The sequence below is a fragment of the Vollenhovia emeryi genome, unplaced genomic scaffold (assembly GCF_000949405.1).
Source record: "Vollenhovia emeryi isolate VEMERY1.0 unplaced genomic scaffold, V.emery_V1.0 DF939196.1, whole genome shotgun sequence".
Lineage (NCBI taxonomy): Eukaryota > Metazoa > Arthropoda > Insecta > Hymenoptera > Formicidae > Vollenhovia > Vollenhovia emeryi.
In genome coordinates, this window is record NW_011967170.1 from 505,141 (window position 1) to 527,447 (window position 22,307).

The 22,307-nt window shown below is 41.1% G+C and overlaps 1 protein-coding gene across 8 annotated transcripts in view; it reads right to left on the bottom strand.

The window, feature by feature from the left end:
- The window catches only part of LOC105562067 (nuclear receptor coactivator 2), a 166,579-nt gene that overhangs the window by 40,693 nt on the left and 103,579 nt on the right, over positions 1–22,307 (bottom strand). For 7 of the 8 annotated variants that reach the window (XM_012012582.1, XM_012012580.1, XM_012012581.1 and 4 more), the window contains 2 exons: positions 11,482–11,589; positions 8,557–8,695 (listed from right to left, as the gene is read on the bottom strand). In XM_012012582.1, coding sequence (XP_011867972.1) covers positions 8,557–8,695; positions 11,482–11,589 — 247 coding nt within the window. Of the gene's footprint in view, positions 1–8,556; positions 8,696–11,481; positions 11,590–20,245; positions 20,734–22,307 lie in introns of those variants that run through there. The other variant, XM_012012578.1, reaches the window with a different exon arrangement.

A 22,307-nucleotide genomic window follows, 5' to 3' on the forward strand; every position in this document is an offset into this window, starting at 1 on the left:
TTAAGCAAGTGGGGAGTGCAAAACCATTTTCAACACATATGATGTAAATTGCACTTTACTATAAACAACAGTTATGAAATAATGACGTTAACTTATATTCTTAAGCAAGTAGATTTTCACAATCTCCTAAATTTCTTTATATTATTGATAAACGTAGAATAATTTTATGTTAATTGCTATCAGTTCAAAAATGTATTTAGTTGACATTTTAATGAACTTTTCAATAATATTATTTACATTGTATTTTATACAGGATGTTAATAAATCATCGCATTGGCAGTATACAGTCGGATAGCACGCGAAAATCTAAGAAAAATGCCGTTTGTTACAAGTCGATCATTACGTTCCGAGTAATTATTGAAAATTAATAATTTGGTCCAATCAGCGCGCGAGCCCAACGGACAGGAGAAGAAGCGCACGCGATGGGCACGCTCGGCCGTCTAACCCTCCGCTCGGTGTATGCGTCCGCGCGCGCTGGCGGCTCGGTGTATACGGCTCGCGCGCTGATTGGCTCAAATTATTAATTTTCAATAATTAATTACTCGGAACGTAATGATCGGATCGACTTGTAACAAACGGCATTTTTCTTAGATTTTCGCGCGCTATCCGACGGTACACCGCCAATGCGATGATTTATTAACATCCTGTATATATACGATCCGAAAAAATTTTACTAGCTTTGGGGTATGTTGACACGTCAAGTTCGTACTCGCCACGAGTCGTGGCGCACGTGTTTTACCTATTTTAGGTCAAGTATGTATAATGTAGTTCTATACGCGGTACGTCTTTCAATTAGTTTAGTTTAGTTAAAAAGGCCACCATATTGGCTATTAAAAATTTTTTTCGAAAAATCGGGTGTCAGGTTCACAGAGGTGCCAATTCAAGCGCGCGGGGAGTTGTTTACGAGACACGGGAATGGCTACGTGGGCAGTAGGCCGGGCTAAGACAGGGATTTTTAATAATTAATATCTCGTTAACTATTGCGAAAATTGTAAAATGGTAGAGGACTTTACAATTTAATCGCATAATCCAATTATTGTATATACATAATAACAAACAGATGTATATCCGATTAAATTGTATATCCGATGGAAAATATGATCGGTTGTTTCGATCGAATTTCATCGGTAACTGAATTTCATGAGATATATCCATAATTTAATCGGAAAAATTATCCATCGAAAACACTTTAATTGGTTTATCCGATGGACATTTTTCTCAGTGCATGTAAATACTAATAAATCGTGGGATGTGGGAGCTCTTATCACTGGACGTAATTCACTAAACAAAACACATAGAGCCGATCTCAACATCTCCGGCGCCTCTGCGAAGCTTAAAACTGATACCTCAACCTAATTTTAAAGTTAATCGGAGACAGTGAGGTCGGTCTATATCGGTGTAGCCGAACCCTGTGTCCCTCCACCTCGCATCAGACGTGAGTGATACGCACTGTCTGCCATTCTACCTGTCCTGCGTTACACTATTGATAAGATAAACCAAGAGTCCTTTGTGTGCAAAGGTATTGAAAATGTCCAAATGTTCCCGGTGCTCAGCAATACTGCTTTCATTTTAGTGCAAAAATAGTGCTCAGAGTGGAAAATTTAATTGAAACCTCGAATCTAGAGTTCCAAAACATTCCGAAGAATACGAATAATTCGTACCGCAAGCTGGGTTCGCTCACTACATCGCCAATGACTTAAGAGCCCTTAGCAGCCGTTATGCAACTGCTGCTTCGTCTGTTTAGCGCGAGAGCACGACTTAACAAAGGGGCCCGGGACCTGTAATTATCGGTGCGTATCGTTAGCGAATTAATCGCGTATCGGTTTAGAAAGAAATACACCCGTAATTGCGTGTTCAACCTTTCGAGCGGAATAAATGGCGCGATTATTAGAGATAATAACAGGCTGAAAATCAAACCAAATTTCCGCCAAGATAAAATAGACCCCGAAAAGCGGCCGGGGTTGTACAAAAGCGAGTTAACTATCGCCAAGAGAGCGCTAGACTCGGCTGAATCAGGTATAAGATGCAAAATTACATCCCGCCGATGCGACTACACGTATCACTTCGTTTGCTTCCAAATTCTATTCGCTTTAACACACGATCGGCTCGCTCTTGCGATAATTCAATTAGACTAATAATTCTCTGGCGAAAAAAGCGCGATAAGTCTATATACACATTATTTATATATAAGGTGTTGTGTAATACCCGCCTCATCACTAAGACTGCGATTTTTAATAATTAATAACTCGTTAACTATTGCAAAAATTGCAAAATGGTAAAGGACTTTTCGACTCAGTCTAGCCCGCTCTATCCGCCAATAAAGCCAACGGTAAACAATACTATTTTTCCTACTGGATTACTTACGAGAGCCAATCAGAATGCAGAGTTCTCAATCAGGTGACTCAAAGCTGAATCCTGATTGGCTCTCGTAAGTAATCCGGTAGGGAAAAAATAGTATCGTGTACCGTTGGCTTTAGAGGTGAGGCGGGTATTATACATATAACACCATGTACGAGTATAAATATAAAGAACGTATCCAATTAGATATATAAAGTGTATACGTAATTTCAAAATTATTATACGCACAATTATAGATGTATAACAGGTTTCTTATGCACGCGAGTTTAGACTGTCATGTAAATCCCATGTGGGACGTCGCGTAGCTCTGTGCTAAAACAAATTATTCGCAACGATAGGGTTCTTGGTTCGACCCGGCCTTCGTCCCACATATTTTCCCGATAAGGGAAATTTCAGAAGTCAGCGCTTGTTCATAAATAATACCTGATAATACTAATAATGGTAAAAAGACATAATAATATTGATGACTTTAGTATTTATCGAACAATTTGTTTTTCAGTTTTTAGGCTCAGGGTTTTAGGGTGATTGTATTTAGACCGAGGGAAAACCGCTGAGGGCATTGTGGTGTACAGATTTGCGGCATTACTGGGCATTACTAGGTATTTTTGGGGCATTAGGTGGAGCATTATAAAGATAAAATAAAATAACACAAGATAAATAACGTAAAATAAGATAATGTAATACCCACTGGGCATTAGTGGGCATTGGTGTACAAGATTTTGGTCAGCGGTTTCCCCCTCGATTTAGACAATACAAAGCATTAGGATGTGGGTACGTAAATAGTTTTCATCGTATAAAGTTATCGCGCAAAGAGAGCATTTATGCCTCTGCTGAGTACCCACAATAGCATACGAACTGCGAGCGAAATCGGTTAAGGCCATTGCACAACAGAAGTTTTAATACGCAAGCATAACAGCCATAAGTAAATCGATCTATCACAATCAAGAATTTTCACAACGGAATCAGTTTTGACTGTGACTGGTCAACAATTTTCACAACGTAATCAGTTTCGATTGTGATTGTTACGATCACACCTTCGAACGTGCAACGGTTCGATGGTGTGATCCTCACATGAGCGGTTCGTGCGCATATGATATTTTCTAGGGACATTCCGATCGATAGGGTAAAACACCAAATTGGCTTACTATACGTTGTATAAATTGCATTCGCTTCTCTTGTGTTTTAAGTCAAAGACTGTTGAAAACTAATAACATATGTGTGGTGACCTCCTTTTGTTTCCGATCATTCTCTAAGCTCCGGTTGATATTGGTAAGGAAGGGGTTTGAAATCAGTCTATTCCGAAAAATAAAAATCCAGTTATCTTTTTTCGTCGAAGAAGATCCCAAAGTCATGTTTTTTACCGATATATTCGAATGTAGCTTTTGCGCTTGTAATTGTTTTTATTAGCTTTTATGCACAAAGAAATGCCAGGATACGTTGCGGATCGCATAACAGAACATTTTCATACTTAAAATACTCAGTTCAAAAGTCTAATGAAAAAGATATTGGTATTTTTGGTATTGGTATTCAATTTTTTATTCCGGAGCAATTAGAAATTGACTTTATAAGATTACACACGCGTAAAAACAAAGCCACCGGTTCACGACCTTATATAAATAACGAAGAGAAATTAAACATATCGCTTTAGAAGTTATTGTGGTTAGGTTAGGTGACAGCTTCACATGGTGATTAAGACTTTTCATTTTTAGACTTAAATAACAACACTATGAACATTTGTGGAAAAGCGGATTTCAAATTCCTAATCTATTCAGTTTAAAATCACGACTTGGTATATGTCGTTTTACACATTTTGTGCTGTTTAAAAGAATTTTTTTAATGATAGTGTGAATCTTTCTTTATTGCAGACCTGGTGCGGCCGTTTGAACAGTTCGGAAACGAGACGTCGAATTAGCTACACGATGGCAACAGATGTCAACATCTGCACAATGCGCGATGCTTGATATAGCGCTACTCAAACAATATATTTGTATCAGATATAGTATTTCTTTGGCTTCGGTGTGTGTGTGAAGCTGGCGTCTTATTTCGTGGAACATCACTAATTAATAAGAGTTCCGAGTTTTTTTCTAATAGTTCTTGCTGAGAAAAATTTCCATCGGATAAACCAATTAAATAGTGTTTCCGACTGTCAATTTTTCCGATTACATTATAAATACATCCGATGAAATTTATCCGATGAAATTTGATCGAAAAACCGGTCACATTAGTTACTGAATATACAATTTGATCGGATATATCCATTTGTTATTATGTAATTAGATTATCCGATTACATTTAATCGTAATAATTTCCTCAACAATGAGGACGTCCATGTATCTTCGATGTCGCTCAATATCTTAACTGTGTCAAAACTACAATTGTGACCACATTAATTAAAAAGACAATTTACTTTATTTGCTTTATAAACAAAACTGACGCACTTATATTTAATTATGTGTACACTAAGAAAAATTTTCATCGGATAAACCAATTAGTGTTTCCGATGGTTAATTTTTCCGATTGCGTTTTCCTATTAAATTATGGACACATCCGATGAAATTTATCCGATGAAAAATGCAGTTACCAATAAAATTTGATTAAAAAACCGATGACATTTTTCACCGAATATACAATTTAATCGGATAGATCCGTTTATTTATATTATATAGTACGTAAATTTTATCTTGGGAAAAACTATTTTTTAAGATAAATTTTAGCATTATAGATATTTTGGATCTATTGCGGATATTTAAAGCTAGATTATTTAATCTGAATCCCCTAGTTTCATATTTATTTTGGGAAAAATCTGTCAGTGGCAATCAAGGAACTATGTAGGTTTCCCGATTATTTTTCTCTCGGTAAAGTCAAGGTAAATTTCTATGGTGAATTCTAAACCTAAACGGATATTTTAAACTGGACTTTTCAATCTAAGCCCTGTACTTAATCTCGGCAACTTGAGATAGATTTTCTACCTGGGTACCTGTTCTTACTTTTCATTAAATTCTAATGATATCTGGTTTCAACAAAGTTTTAATTTAACGTTCGATTAATAAGATACTAAATTACATAAATTAAGAAATAATGTAAAGAGCACTAATTTGCTATATACAAAAATAGATAAATTAGCTCGGATGTCATTTTATATCATAAATATACGCGTAATATTTATTTTACTTTGCAATACGATGGAATATTTGAAAATTCAGGAAATGCTAAATCTCGCGAATACGACGAAAATTTCGCCAATACATCAGATAACAATAAGACTTCAATTGCATTTTAATATGCCTTCAGAAAAATGTTCACTCGAGACCAAGTAGGTAATTACCGATTAATTATCGAATTGTACACTGTTGGAAATTAAGCGACAAGGCCGCAATTTTTTAACCGAACAACAGAAATAGGAATGTCTGTACTATAATCGTCCGGCGTTGTCTCAGGAGACATTTGCCACGCTATTTACAACCAAAATTAAAAGCTTGCGAGAGATTTGAAAGAAACATTCGCTAAAAATGTCGACAATTTCTTCAAGATTGTAGACATAGTTTTTGTAAAATACGAGGTATAAAACTTGAAATTCAATTTAATATCATAAATTATGTAAATTTTCTATGTTGATATTTACATAATTAATTTAATGATTTTACATTTGATGCTTCTACATAATTAAAAAATCTATAAATAGAGTTAAGGAATATAGGGAAAATCGGGGAAACCAGCGCCTCAAAGATGTATTGTGCAACGCACCTTTAAATTTTCCTTGGCTGTTCAGAGAATGTTCTCACAAAAAAGGTCAGACTAAACCGTCTTTATTTTTACTTTATCTTTTGTTGTCATTCAATGCCATAGGTCTATTCAATTTCACAGTAAAAGTCCACTTACATATATTCGTGACGTATCAGTATCGTATCAGTGCTGTGTCGGTGATGTTCGTGATATATCAGTGACCGTTAATCGCAATTGGCAATAATTGTTATAACTTCAGATTAAGGACAAGCAAATAAAATTGACCCAAATACAATATTGGATATTCCTCAGGAATTTGAACCCAATATGCACGTCTTTCTACCGACAATGGACATTTTAGAAAATCTACATACACGTCTGCAATATAAAAATCATAAAAGATTTATTTTTATTAATAAAAAAATATATTTTCTTTTCAAGAAATAAAGGACTAAGAGCCGTGACAGGGTGGCAGTGTCTAAATATTTTATTCTAAGTTTATTGCGAAAAAATATCGCCTCATATTTTCTTTGCTTGTAAAAATAAAGGCTACATTATCCAAAAAAATTGTACAGCATAAACATATAAACGCGGAGATTCACTTTACTGATATTTCGTAACGCAAAGAAAGAATCGGCTAGCGAAGAGTGTCGAGGTCCGCCGAAGTAGCGGAGCTTGTTAAAAACGATCGTTCTTTTTTATGTTAAACGCGAAATGCTCATTAAGTAGCGACGATGTAATGTCGCTTTCGAAAATGCCGTCGCTCTTTCTTTCGTCTAGATCGATATAGGTATATGTGTCATCTGTAAAACAGGGCGACCTTTGTGAGATATCCGCTCGCTCTACAAATCTCAATAATCCTGAGTGCTTTCCCAAAATATTTTATCATCCTTGTATGGATACGTCCTCGCGATTCGAAAACAACGCCGATCAACATTTAATATCCGTGGATCAATTTTTCCGACGCAAAATACTGGCAGACGACGAGATTCTCTCCGACCGTCTTCTGTTGGGGGATTATTTATTGTTATCTGTCTACCTAAATTATACAAAATGACCTCGTGTGTCCTGTCGGCGAACAGAGAGATAAAATGCTACGCGTAGGACAAATTACGAACAACTATGAAAATAGTATTATTTTATATAAATATTGTATATAAATAATATCACCGATCTAAAAAAAATTTTTATTACACAACTTCGAGTAAAAGAGGCTACAAAGTGTCCTTTGACGATCATAAAATCGCCATTTTGCCTTAACATCGAGCAGTTATCTTTAATTTTACGAACCGAGGGGACGATAAAAATGTATATTAATTTCGCGCACGTGAACGTGAGTGTTTTAAATAGCACTTTGTGCCATTTCATTAACAATTTAATTCCAAGATTTAAATCCCTTTTGGCATATTATTTCGGCGTATTTAAAGTAGATCCACTGAATTTTTATCGCTATACAATTTTTTATTTATAATTTAAAGAGTTTATTTAAGGGATTAAATTATATTAATATGAAAAGTAATTTCTTATTGTATACATTGATAATCGTCGTAAAATTTTAAGATATATCTAAGGTACTACAATGTTTATCTTGTTTTAAATGTTTGCTTATAGGTGTTTAATAGAAATAAATTCATGCATGGCTTGTGTATGGTCAGGGCCCGATAGGGAGGAAGTAAGGAATGCCCTAGTAAGAAATCCCTGACATGTGCCTGATCCGGTACGCCTGATTCCCTCCTGAATAGATAGCACTAGTACCACATACTGCCGCGACGTGGCGACCGCGCGTTAGTTTTTCTCGTAAGTAAAAATTGTCCCGTATTAGTATAAAAGGCGAGCCGATATGATGCGAGAGTGACTTGTCTGGATCATGGATAAACCTCAATAACCTGAATAATTTTGATGATTACGTAATTTAACACAATTAGTTTAACAAATTGAATTTTTTAATAGGAAGCCTATTGATACCCCACCCCATATTAAAAACTGTAAGGCGCAACAAAGTGATAAGGAAAACCTGATCAGGCAATTTTAATTCTCGACGTTACATTTACGGTCAGGGCCCTGTCAGGGCTGCCTGATGAGTGCCTGACCAGGCATTAAGGCATCTTTATTAGGATCCTATCAGGACCCTACTAAAATTTCTGCTTGGGTAATAATATTTACTGTGTAATTCTATGGCCGATATTCATAGTTCGTTCTTATATTTAAGATCATCTTAATTATACTCTTAATGTGTTTTTAACCAATTACAGAGCCGTATTAGCCTCTTAAGACAACACTTAAGATGATTTTCAAATATGGTAAGAATCGACTATGAATACCGACCTATGACTCTTGATCTCCTAAACTTGTCACTGATATGACATCTTATTTCCAAGGAGAAAAAAAGACGGTACTGACGATAAATATCGTTATGTTCCAACGACGCTGTTATCAATCATATTCAAGGGAAGCGAGAAAAATCTGTCTTCTTACCTGAGTGACGGCTTTGCGAAGGATCATGCATTTGTCACTCTTCCCAGAGCTCATGTCCGTTGCGGAAATCAGCTCGGCAAGCTCATCGATGTACAAGTTCTCTTGGGTCCGTCGTCTTTTTTCATTAAGGCACTTGTTACTGTAAACAATCGAAACGCAGAATTGAATATTTTATTCTAGAAGGGAATGACAGCCACAGTTCTCCAAGTGGTTAAACATAAGTGTTTAAATAAAGAGAAAATACATTTCGTTATGTAACAAATTTTTTAAATATTAAAATCTTTTCTAAAATACGTCGATACGAAAGAAACAAATATTCCAAGTTTGTAAAATGCGACACAATTTTGTTTTTTCAAACATTTATCGAGAAATATAAATGTTAAAAAGTTGTTGTCTAAAACTCGAAGAATAAAGTGCTATCAATCACATTACATCTGTTTGTTACTATTTCATAGTCTATCAAATTATAACTTCCTACATAGCAAGTTTTCTAATTAATAAGATAAAACAAATGTCTTTCTTAACATAATATTATATTATTTATATTTATTAGTTACAGTAAAAACAATAAAATATCAAAATATGTCGCTATTGTTTTCCTGACTGGTTTTCCCCGATTTTATCGCATCAACGAATGTTCGCAATCGCGATAACAAAAATATCAAGTTCTTCAGTGTAATCGTAAATCTGCTCTGACACAGTTTGCCATGCTTACTTTTTTTACACGCTTTTACATAATTTTAATAAGAGATTCCTGATTTCGAGCTGGCTTCTCCTCGAAAGAACTTCGATGGTATCGTTGCAATCTTTTGAATTCTAAACATGTCCTAGTATTTAAACATCGAATAAAAATACAGTAAAAACGAGACTCGAATTTAAATCACTCTCAAAAATGTGGTCAATTAGTTGTAACTCGCGTGTTTTACTCGAGAAGACGTAAATCCTAACTTGATCAAAAAGTTCGTTATTAAAACTGCAGGCTTGAAAATTCTACGCGCTGTGCAAGTAACAAAAATGCTGTGGAACATTAGCGAGGTACAAGAACATGCGGAAAGATTTCACAACTTTATAAAACAGAATAATTTCTTCTTTAAATGTTGAACCAATTCTTTTTGTCCCATTGAAACGTTCAGTTGACCTTGCGTGACGTCACGTCGGTCCAGCAGTGACTCTCGCTTTGCTACTCTGCCACTGCAATCTTAAGCTGTCTTGCCAGTTGGTATCTTGCAACGTGCTCGCGACAAAACGACGAAAATCAACCAGGATTAAAACCGGGAGTAAAAGCGACATGTGACTTCAGCAAGTTAATTTTTACACATTAAAAATACGAAAAACTTGAGAACCCTAAACTTTACCCCCATAATACAAAGAATGTAATTTTTTTTAAGAATGTAATATTCTTTAGAGAACTCTAAATCTCTTCTCGTGGACGATGCAAAATTATAAGATGTCAATTAAAATGAGATTATGAAAGCGGAGTGTTAGCTTAATACAGATTACTTTTTGTTACTTTCTTTGTTCGTAAAAATATATTATCTAGAAAAGTGAAAAGTACTTTTTTTCCAAAATTATTATTCTTAGTATTTACGCCAAAGTGCATATCGATTGTTAGACTAAAACGAGTATATAAATATCATCAGATCTCGTAGCGAGTTTAATAGCTTTCTGACATTTTTATATACGACACCGTTTCAAAAATAAATTTTCGATTTAAATATATTAATAACAATTTTATGCAAATATTTCATTCGTTGGCTTTTTCTGGTCAATTAATTTTTACTAAGATTTTGCAAGAAGATGAGAATAATCACCGCCAACATTTGATTATCGATGGTAAGGTAAAATTAAACAATACAATAGCGCATTAATAATACTAATATATTACAAAACTGTTACTGAAACAATGGTAAAATTTTCCGTATCACGCGCAAACACAAATAAAGATGAAATTTATGCGATAATTTAGTAAAATTTTATTCGTGCGCGACACTGACCAAACATTACTTTGACATTAAAGCCCGTTCAATCAGTAACGGACGTTCAAAAACTCACAGGCGCGCGCGTTTGTATTTATCATTAATAATTCGATCGGAACGATAAGCTCTTTAGTAAATTGGGTGGCAACGGATTATGGCGTGTATTACGCATTGCCGAGCCTTTAAATCATGGATTTTCAAACTTCAAAATCACATGCCTCAGTTGATATTTTGAACACATGCCCCTTAATAAAAATTCACAATTAATCCAGAGTTAATTAATTCGAATCCAGAGTTGTCACGTTTCGTGCTTCGTCAAATTTAACTTTCGAGTCTGTTAAGGCAGTTTTTTATCTTTCCACTGCCTCGCTATTTTCCTCCTTTATATCCCTCTTCCATTATTTTGAGATATAAATTTAGTTTCACTAAAGCATATTAAAACAAAAAGATTTTGATGGTACTTGTCGACTTTTCCAATAAACAACGTTGAACGATCATTAAAAAAACAAACTCGAACACTAATATTCCTCTTAATTTCTTTTTCCATTAATGAAAAATCACTAATCATAAAATATGAATTTCAGCATGTGCTTTCGTCATGTTATTTGTAACTCGTTATTATTGTAACATTAAAACCACTAATTACGTAACAAAATCATATTACACAATAATAAATGATTTGTGCGATAAATAATGCAAAAATATAATAAGGAAAGGACTTGACATCGCACATTTTTGTCATACGTCTAATATAATAATCTCTTTTTCCCTTTTTGTATATTAGTATTTCTGAAGAATTAAATTGAACGACGCTAAGAATCTTTATTCACTGATATGTACCAAATATGTAGTACGAAACGCGAGTATTTATCACCCATTGTACCATCGAGATTACGGGATCCGAGCATGTGCCGCGAGAAGGAACAAGAACCAGGAGATTGATACTCACATCTGCGACTGAGGCTTCGCATCTGATTTCTTTCTTTTCTTGGTAATGCCGCCAGTAATCGCACTCATTTTGACCCACAACGGGTCTTGCAATTCACACGGGCCAGGCCTGCAACAAAAGCGCAATCACAATTAGATACAGAAGTACCATACACAGACGTACGGAAAAGTGAGAAATCTTTAAGCGCAGCGGTACACGTCGAACGTCGTCGAGATAAAAGTCTACAAAAAAAGAGTCTACAAACGTTTCTGTCTTTAATCCGCGAAATCGGGCGTTTTGCCGGATCCGAAATTATGCAAACGTCTCGAGTCGTCGCCGAGAGAGTCTCGGCTTCGAAGGAACTCAACGCCTTTCGAACTGTCATCTAAAGTGTTGATAAGGGACAAGGAAGGGACGAAACGTGTATCAAGTATATCACCGTACCCTGTCCTTCGCCGGGGATACCTCTCGGAAAATTTCATCTCGTCGCGAAGACGACTCGTCTTCAAATAATCGGGACTCCCGTTCGACTAATTCGCTGCACGTGGACCGAGAGCCGCGCGTGCGATTCCTCCACTCCTCTCCCACTCTTTGGGTCTATCCACACCGACTCGGTGCGTGTACGCACACCGCTTCTCCGCCGCGTATATATGTATACGTCGCCGCTGACATTTCTCCTACTTTTCATATTGTCGCGCGGCTCGTTCGCCTCGAAATCGATGGAAGCTCGAGACGGGGATACGTAATCCTCGGTGAACTCGGAATCAATAATAAGGTCTTTACACAGGGCGCAGAGGCCCGGCATTACTGAGGAGGGGGAGACTCGGCGAGACCACGCATTGTCGATGGGACCGCGCTGAAAGCCTTAAGGGATCCCTCAGCCATCTTTTTTACCGACGCAGTCAAATATAATTTTTGCTCTTGTAATTGCTTTCATTAGCTTTTATGCACAAAGTAACGCGAGGATACGTTGCGGACCGCATAGCGAATTAAATATTTCAAATACCAACATCTTTTTTATCAGACTTTTGAACTGCGTGTTTTAAGTATGAAAATGTTCTGCTATGCAGTCCGCAACTTATCCCGGTATTACTTTGTGCATAAAAGCTAATGAAAAGAATTACCAAACGCAAAAACTTTATTTACTACTATATTTGACTGTGTCGGTAAAAAAGATGACTGAAGGAGTTCGCCGATTGCTGAGGGATCTCTTAACAATTCCTTTAACTTTTTCGACTATCGCTGAAAAATTCTCGATTCTCTCGGTCGCATTTACAAAAATGCAAAGAAAGTCCTTAAGGCCCGGTTGCACCAATGTCGCCTACCTTTAACTTCAGCTTGATTCACTCTTCGTCTCTTTCTGTTTCCCTTAGAAAGAGACAAAGAGTGAATCAAGCTAAGGTTAACGTCAAGCGGCGTTGGTGCAACCGGACCTAAGAGAGATAAAAAGTGTAGTTGAAATTCAGCCTCTCGAATTTCGCAGAAATATGTTAGCAGTCGTGTCGAGCTAACGCCGTATTTCACACAGTAATACGGAAACGGCGTAACGTAATGGACCCTCGGGGGGGGGGGGGGGGAAGGGAGAGATAAAATAAATGGTTAAAGTCTGGCGGAACGTCCAAGGCGCGGCTTAATTCGCTCGATATTAAGCTTCAGCTTAATATCGAAGCTTAACGGCTCTTCAGGGCGCGCGCCTTCTGGACTTTCGCGCTGCTCGAGCCCTCTCGCGCGCGCGCTCGTTCTCTCTTCCTTTATCGAAATTGGATTTACCGGGGCCGCTATAAATACGCGGGGACGCAAGAGCGACTCGAAATAATGCCTTGGACTACTCCCGGCGGCGCAATGCAGCGTGCGCGATTCCTTGAGATCGTCTTTTTTCCTCACACTCGCCGCGCGGCCGCCCGCCGCCGGGTTTATCGTCGCGCGAGCGACGGCGCGCGCCTCCCTTCGCCCTTTGTGCATGCCTTTTCGGTTCGTTTCCCCCGAATCAATAAAATTCCTTTATGGCGGCACACGGCCGGGGCAGCGTTATAATAAACCGGGGAATCGGTCGCTAACAAAATGCCTAAAGATAATAGATAATCGCGCGCGCAATAATGAGCGCTGTACGGCGAGACGTAGAAGGTATCCCGAAATTGCCCGGTTCTATCAAACGCCGATCTCCGTTCGCGATTAGCGTCGAGTCCCAGAATTCCGATTTCGTCCTCGTCCAACGGAGACCGCGCGCGCGCTCATATTCCGCGACAATTAAATAATCCTTTCGTACTAAATGTCAATTCTAATTACGGACCTCTAGATACTAGAATTTTAAAAAGGCCATCATTCGGCGCGGATTAATTTTCAATAAATTAAACATGTTATATCAAACGTTAAATATGCGAAATCTTTTAAGAGACACCTCAGAGTGTAACGATACAATTGTTTTGCACCGAGCAGGCGTTCTTTGAACAATAGAGAGTTAAGATAAGAGCCCTTGACAAATGCTATATTTAAGGGTGTTTTCACATAGATGGCAATGAACAAGAGCACACCAATTTGTCTTTTTGAGTGTTAGATATCGACAAATTCGTGCTGTTGGGTGATTTTTAAATACGAGAAACGTGCGATCGCGGCAGCGAAGAGCGTTGTTGCGAAATTATAAAAATATAATTTAAATATTGTTCATATATTTCACATACATTTTTAGTATATTTTTGACAGATATAATATTATATACAATTCTTTTAGTAGAATTTGTATATACCAAAAGTATGAAATATATTACCACCATATATTATCTACCTACTTTCTGAAATATATATATTTTTCCGTGAGGGGGGTAATACATGAGGAAGAAGAAATTTTCTCCATTACTCATCCGTCCAATACATCATCCGTCGAAACGTACGGCTATTCTAGGACACCCTGTACACTCGGCGAGCGAGTCAATCGAACATTGTGTCTCGTATCAAGACTCTTGCCTGAGATAATAGCTTGCGTAGCTCCACGCACCAAGTCGCTTGTTTACCCGCTTTACGTAATCGCGCGGCACGCAGATTTTGCGGATCTTAAACGGCGCGCAGGAAAAAAAAACATCCGCGATTGTAGTGTGGAAATTGCAGATTATACGATTTTTATCCGCGATTCGACGAGCGATAATGGGATACGGCGCGACCGTTTCAGCGGGATGGATACGGCGCTTTGATAAATGCGTTACGTCCGCGACTCTCTCGCGGCCGTTAATTTATCGGTATGCCGATAACGCAATTAACGAGTTGTAAAGTGTATGGGTTACTGCATCGTAAATTAGACGACATTGCATCACATTTCTGGTTAGCGCGCGCGCGCTCTTTTTTTTCTCTTTTGGCCACGTATGAATCCCCGCTAACAACGAGACCGGGTTCTTTCTAAATAAACCTAGCGCACTCTTTTTCTTTCACCGTCTCTTCCGTTCCTTTCGCTCTTTCTCCGTGAATGTACGCGGGCAATTTGTATGCCCGTTTCATTTTAAGCGCTGAAAATAAAGATAAATGCACGTAGCATTGTTGTACATGGATCAATATGATTGTTAAAATTATATATTTCGTGCATCTCTTTGCAGTTTACTTTTTTAATGTGAATTACATTATACTGTACCAAAAGAGTTCTTTAGAAAATGTTTACAGGTTGAGATATTGGTAGAAATTGGTGGAATCAAACTCGAAGTTTATTTTCTGCGTAAACAAATCAACTGCCTCGAAAAGCGATACGAACTGAGAAATTTCATCGGTAAAAGGAAAATTGGTTTACACTGAGAAATATAGAATTCCTGAACGTTGTTTCTTCGGATGCACGTCTAACGTATAGCATTTGACAATTTTTCAAATTCTGCAATACCGAAGGTATAAAGGATTTGTTTTTCTTCAATATCACCTTGTTACTCTTTCGAGGCGATCGCCGCCCTTTAACAAACTCCAGGTACGTTATAAAATATGTAAATATTAAAAAGTAATAACGGGAATAATATTAAACTGCAAAATAGAAGCTGGAAAAATAGCACGAAGGATGAAGCGACGGAGGAAAAATATGTAATTCCCGGAACGGCTCGCATACGAGCGGGATGTGAAAGAGGCGTAATTTTGTGGCAAGAATACGAATAAATATCGACGTCGACTTGCATTATCGGCGAGAAGGACGTCCGCAAAAAGATTATTTCTCCGCGGCGGCGATCGGCGGCTGTTAAATTCGAAAGATCGACAGTAACTTGTATCGGGCGATTCTTACGTCACTTTATAATCGGTTTCGGATTTCGGCACGACGCGGCAAAAAAATCGGACGGGGACTCGTAAACGTCCGGCGCATAATATACCGCAGTTTAAACCTCGTTAGCCGATAAGCGACGACCGATACGCGGATCCACCTGCGTGTGTTTAAGACAAACGCGCACTGCGGATGTCATCCCGGCGAGTTTTGCCATCGGGTTACGCCTTTCCTCCAATTATTGCGTTAACGTTTAACGACAGCCGCTTATCGGCTTGTAATCCCGACGACGAAATTACAATCATCCGAAGGCGAATCGATCGACCACTCTCCTCGACGAAATATCTCGTGCGAACTAACGACCGGAGAAAGCCCATTGCAAAACTTTTACGTGTCAAAGTATTATTAAGATTTATAACATTGCCGTGTCCGAATGAATCATTATTTAACGTGTAAGTAATAAGCGCTATTCTTTTCCTCGTTGCCTCACAAGTTTTTGAATTCCTCGAATTTATTAAAAAGTTGACTTTTCACAGATTCGCGAGAAGTCATTAAAAATTTTCGCCGATCGCCACCAATTCGATAGACCTTTTATTGGCAAATAACAGAAAAATTTAACGCGGCAATTAGCAGCAATGTAAAATTAACTCGCTCGTAATTTAATACCATTTTCCCTCTTTCCCGGCACCTGCTCATAATAAAGAAATTAGTACTTAGTGTACGAAGTCAAACCTCTCGTCAGCTTTTAAATTTTTCGCTGAATAATGCACTTTCGGCAGTGTCGCAATATCACAGGCGGCTTGAATATAAATGCAGCACAAGTTTGCCTGCCTTTCTTGTCAGAAACCACCGCGCCGCACTTCGCTCGCCATGTGAAACGCGTGATGAATGACGAAAAAGAGATAGCATTAATATATCTTAAGAGTACAAACTCAAGATAACATTCTTGCCCTAATTACCTCGACCCAGATTCATAAAAAAACATCACCGTCGCAATGTCGCGGTAGAGGGAAAAAAAGAGAGAGAGAGACTAAATTAGACCGACCGAGAGCGCAGCGCTTCGCTCGTGCCCGCTCGCGGAAACGAATGCGTGCGACGAGCGTTAAAAAACGATCGCGAATTGATTAAGCGAGCCTGTCATAAACGTCGGATTGCGGCAGCATCTCGTTAGCATAGCGGAAATAATTTCACTATCTTCAGAAAAGGCGCGCGCACGCGCGCGCGAATATCGTTTCCACCGTATCGAACAAACAGTCGTTCAGCGTGTTGTTGTACGTCGTCTGAATTAACGAAGCGTCTATTAGTGATCGATCATCAACAAGATTACGCGATAATTTATGCGCGAAAATAGCGCGCTCGAAACGGCACAAGCGCGCCGTTCTTTAATAACAGTTTGATAAAGCCAGAAAATATGTCGAGAGATTGATGATCGCGAAGACACTTGGCGCTAATTGATGTAGCCAACGCGAATATCCGATCGCAGCGAATTACGTGGTATTGACATCGCATCGCCGCGTCACGCGGCGTCGATACATACGGTATTTCGGGCGGCGAAAATTTTATCAATCGCGGAAACGCCGGCATTTTTAACCTAGGACGGTTAATGGCGGGCTCATCGGCTTATCAGTGGTGATTTTATGCAAAAGCTTCGCGCGCGCGCGCAGGCTTCGTCTGTCTGCCGATTTTATCGGCTAAAAATACATACTCATTGACTGCCAAACACGCAACGGTGTCGTTCGCCGAAACACGCGAAACAAAATGTGTACGGCCGCATCTATTTCGAGCGCGTCCATGTCGATAACCTTGCTAAGAAATGCACGTAAAAGGGATTTTTTTAAGTCCACTCCGCTCGTACGTGTCGGCGGCGACGACGCACAGTGGCAACGCGTAAAATATTGACGCGAAATGTGCGTCTGGTGAAACAGAATCGTCAACAAATTACACTAATAAGGCAAAAATTCCTAGCAATGGAGTGGCAAACAGGAAAGCTCTGAAACATATGCCTTCGGTCGTACAGATAGAAAAGTCTCCTATTATGAGTTAAGCTTTTACGACAGCAGGTTTTCACGTCCAAATCAATCACAAGCCTTTTTTCGCGACGATTACACGATCTAACAATCAATTTTCCACCAAACAGACTTCAAGAGCAATACATTCATGGTGGAACCAATAGATGATGCTTGCTAATTTAACAGAAACCCCACTATCTCATATCAGGAACCTGTCTCATAATAGAGGACTTTCCTCCACGTGTGAGCCTGAGCAGAAAGATTGTCGTAAGACTTAAGTCGGTGATGGAAATCGTTGCACACGATTGTCGTAAGTATTTGCGATTCTGTCTAAGATTTAAGTCGGTGTTGGAAGTCAACGTACAAAGAATCGTCGCAGACGTACCATATGTCGTCTCGCGATTGTCGTAAGTATTTACGATTTTATCGGAAAACCTAAGTCGGTGTCGGAAGTCAACGCACAAAGAATCGTCGCAGACTATGTCGCCTTTCGATTGTCGTAAGTATTTACGATTCTGTCGTAAGACTTAAGTCGGTGTCGGAAGTCAACGTACAAAGAATCGTCGCAAACGTATGTTACCTTGCAATCGTCGTAAGTACTTACGATTCTGTCCTAAGACTTAAATCGGTGTCGGAAGTCAACGCACAAAGAATCGTCGCAGACGTATGTCGCCGTGCGATTGTCGTAAGTATTTACGATTATGTCGTAAGATTTAAGTCGGTGTCGGAAGTCAGCGTACAAAGAATCGTCGCAAACGATTGTCGTAAGTATTAGCGATTTCGTAGTATGACGTAAGTCAGCGTCGGAAGTCAACGGCACAAAGAATCGTCGCGGACGTATGTCGCATTTATCGCATCGCAAGGCGACATACGTCTACGACGATTCTTTGTGCGTTCACGTCCGACACCGACTTGCGTCATACTACGAAATCGTAAATACTTACGACAATCTTTCTGCTCATGCCCTATCTCGGTGTAGGCGATCTGATAACAGCAGCGCGAACCGAAGCACCTTGTCCGGCAAAAATTTCAGTCTTGGGAACGCGCGTCCTCTTAGCAAATTGGCGATTGATAAAAACTGTTCGCGTTCTAAGAGCCCCGTTTTGTTGAATGAAACGAAATAATTTGATTAAATCGTTGCGTTGAATGTAACTTGGTTGTATAAAACGGAAAATATGTTGCCGAAAAGAAATTAAATGTTGCAACGACAAACTATTTTGTTTCCACGAGTCGTTTATCTGAACACAATTTTATGATTGAGATAACGAATTCGTCCATCCCATCACGTCCTAAATAATTACATTTGTTGCGTGAACTAAATCGTTTGTGTCATTTTTAAAACGACCTACACTGGCCAATGTTTTTATTTAAAAAGAAAACCACGTTTCGGCCCCAGATTTGAACCCTTTTCAAAGTTACACCTACAACAAAGCGACAACCTACACCGGCCAACGTTTTAAATAAAAACATTGGCCAGTGTAGGTAGTTTTAAAAATTACACATCATTGGTTTTGAACTACTGGCGATATTAAATCTTTTTGTGAGCTAAATCGTTTAGTTGAATATTATAAAGGGATTCTGCGCATGTTTACAACCAAATTTGTGCTGATGTAACCAAATTGCCCTACTAAATTTCGTTGTTGTATTGAAAGATTCTCTTTGCCCAGGCAAGAAATTCAATTGAGTCAACTAAATTTCATTCTACTGTTTCATTCAACAAAACGGTCAACAATGCTCTCGGTGTATTGTCAAGAATTGGAGAGACAGCCCGCGCGTTCTGCGCAAATGTTATCGAGAGGAGTCGGCCGGTCGATTCCTCAGAGGCGTCTCGCTCGAGGGGAGCGAGCCAGCGCGTTGCACCACAGGCCGTTAATGCGACAAACGCGTAATAACGCAACATTCGGGACGGGCGGCGATTGATCGAAAGTGCGGCCTTGAACCGCCTTGATAGAATAATCGGACATTTTCGACGGAGCCGGTTCTACGCCGACGTCAACGCCGCAAGTGCGTTTCGCGATGCGGAGCCGAGAGAAAAGAAGAGAAAAAAAAAGAGAAGGAAAGAACCGACGAGAGGCATCGATCGAGAAAATTGCCGACTAAACCGACAATCTTTGGCTGTACAAGTGGCTGTCGTAAAAAACAACTGACGAGACGAAGAGCGCTAAGTGGATGGGCAAATAATCCGCTCGGGGAGGGCAAGCGATAAGTAACGCGCGGAAAAGGAAATCGACGCCACGATTAATCGCCGCGTCGTAAAAAACCCGCGTACGCTAATTTCGTGAAAAAAAAATCGCGACGCCGTATTGACTTAATCCTTTCTCCGCGCTAGATAACGTCGCTCCGTCGCTCGATAAGAAACCGTAAAAGAACAATCTCCGCCGTATATCGCTTCGGAAATGGCCAGGTCGACGCTGTGAAAATGTCGACGCATCGCTCCGTTTAAATTGCACTTATGTGGACTGTATCGTCTCAGTTTCACGTCGCGCGAGGCTGCGCTTGGAAACGTCGTCGGCGCGACGTCTCGCGATCGTAAAACGCGATCTCGCTCCGAGGCTTACCGCGCGCTCCGTTTCTCCATCATCGAAGACCTTCTCTTCCCTCCGCTCTCGCACTCGCACTCGCGGACAACGACACCCTCGACGGCACCCTCACGTTCGCGCGAACGTCACCGTAGGCGTAGTCCGACTCCACAGGGCGCTCAGTCTCGACGACTCCTCGCTACGACGCTCGCCGACGATCGCTCCCATGACTGCTGCGGGGAATCGTAACCCGAGCACGTAATCGGCATTCGCCGACGCGAACTTTCCGCGCGAGACCCGCTCGCGAATCCTCGTCAGCAGTTCGACCGATGAAAACACCCGGTGTTGACGAGCCCTGGCCGTTCTCGCCGGCCGATTCCGCGCACGCGGATGTGTCACCACCATTCGGCACGTACCCCCCCGGCGGCTCTATTGTTCAAACGCCGACTCCGTCCAAGTCTCGTACTCCTCGCCCCCCGTCAATTTTCCCCAACTCTCCGAGGAATCCGCTCGAGAATCGAGATAGCGAATCGCACGCCGAGATGTCCCGGCTCGCGGAGGGGCCGCCTCCAGGTGGCCTTAAAAATCGCGGCCGAGGATCGCGCGCCGCACGTCTGCCGCCGCGTTATCGCGCGTGCGTTATCTCACGGGCGTCCATCCCGCGGTGCTCCGAATTTCCTCTTCCCTCCGCACCGCTCCTCACTCACTCTTCCCCTCCGTTCGTCCCGCGAGGTCCAGCCGGTCTCTCCGCCGCGAGAGGGAAAACACGCGCGCACGCCTCGCGACAGGCGGCGAGGAGTCGCCGCGAAATGCTCTCGCGCTTCTGCCGACGTCACCACTTATCGCGTAGGAAAGCACCTTGCATCACGAGCGGCGTATATCCACGCAGCCGTCACCCAGTTGTCACGGGGCGCCTCCTCGTCCTCCCCGCCGTCCTCGTCCAGCACCTCTCCGGGACGAAGAGTCCTCCCCTCTCGCGCTCGCGTCTAAGAGCCTCCGCTCTTTCCGCTACCCCCCCCCCTCTCTCGCTGCCACCAACGATAGACCACCCTCCCTCACCCCTTGTCCTCTCGCCGCCCCCCCCTTTCCGTCTATGTTGACCGCTAAACGAGCGGCGGCGTGCACGTGTGTGCGCGCGCTCGCGCGCCACGCCGGGCCGTCACGCACACGCGGACACACTGGAGCGGCTGCTCGCAATCGGCGCACACGGCCCCGGGATGTGGCGAAATTTTTGCGTTAACCCAGTTGGCCGCGATTTTTCGAGCTCGCTCGCTCGCTCAGGGCGCGCTCGCGCTCGGGCTTCTTTATTTAAATCCACGAGTTACACCTTCGCTCGCGCCGTCTCTTCACTCGCGGCCGCCTCCCGTTTTCCGCGCGGGGCTTTAACACTTTCGCCTCGCGGTTACGCCAAGATCGGCTAAATCGCCCCGCTTCGCGCGGGCCGCTGTCACGTCGGAGGAGGAATTGGCGCGGACGCGCTCCGCCGAGGCCGAGAGAGCGCGCAGACTGGCGCGGATTCGGCACGCGCGTGCCGAAGACACCGGATAGACACCGCGAGGCTCGCAGCACGCATAGCCGGAGTCGCGCGCCGCGCAGCGCCGCGCCGCCGCGGCTCCCGACATCCGCGACTATTGGCCGCGAACGGGCCGCGTGGTGCTGGTTGCCTGTGCGCGATGCGAAACCTCAATTTCCGATATTATCTAAAATGATGTAATCCAGTCTTCGCCGACGGCGGATACCTCTAGATTACCGATTCAGCATTCATCTTGGCTGCTTAGCTATCCTGACCGATCTATGCAAGTTATCTTCAAGCTTATTCTATGGAGCGCAAGAGCCAGTCGATCATTCTTCTCAGGCTACTTACATTTGTCGTACAATAAATTTTTTAAGCGTGTTGATTGGCTGCGGGATAGTAAAATTCTCGAGTATCTAGACATTTTTTTACTCAGCAGCCAATCAACGCGCTTGAAAAATTTGTCGTGTGACAAATGTAATATTAGCCTTGGGTTGGTACGACATTTGTCGTACGACAAATTTTTTAAGCGTGTTGATTGGAGGACAGTAAAATTCTCAAGTATCTGGAATTTTTTTTACTCAGCGG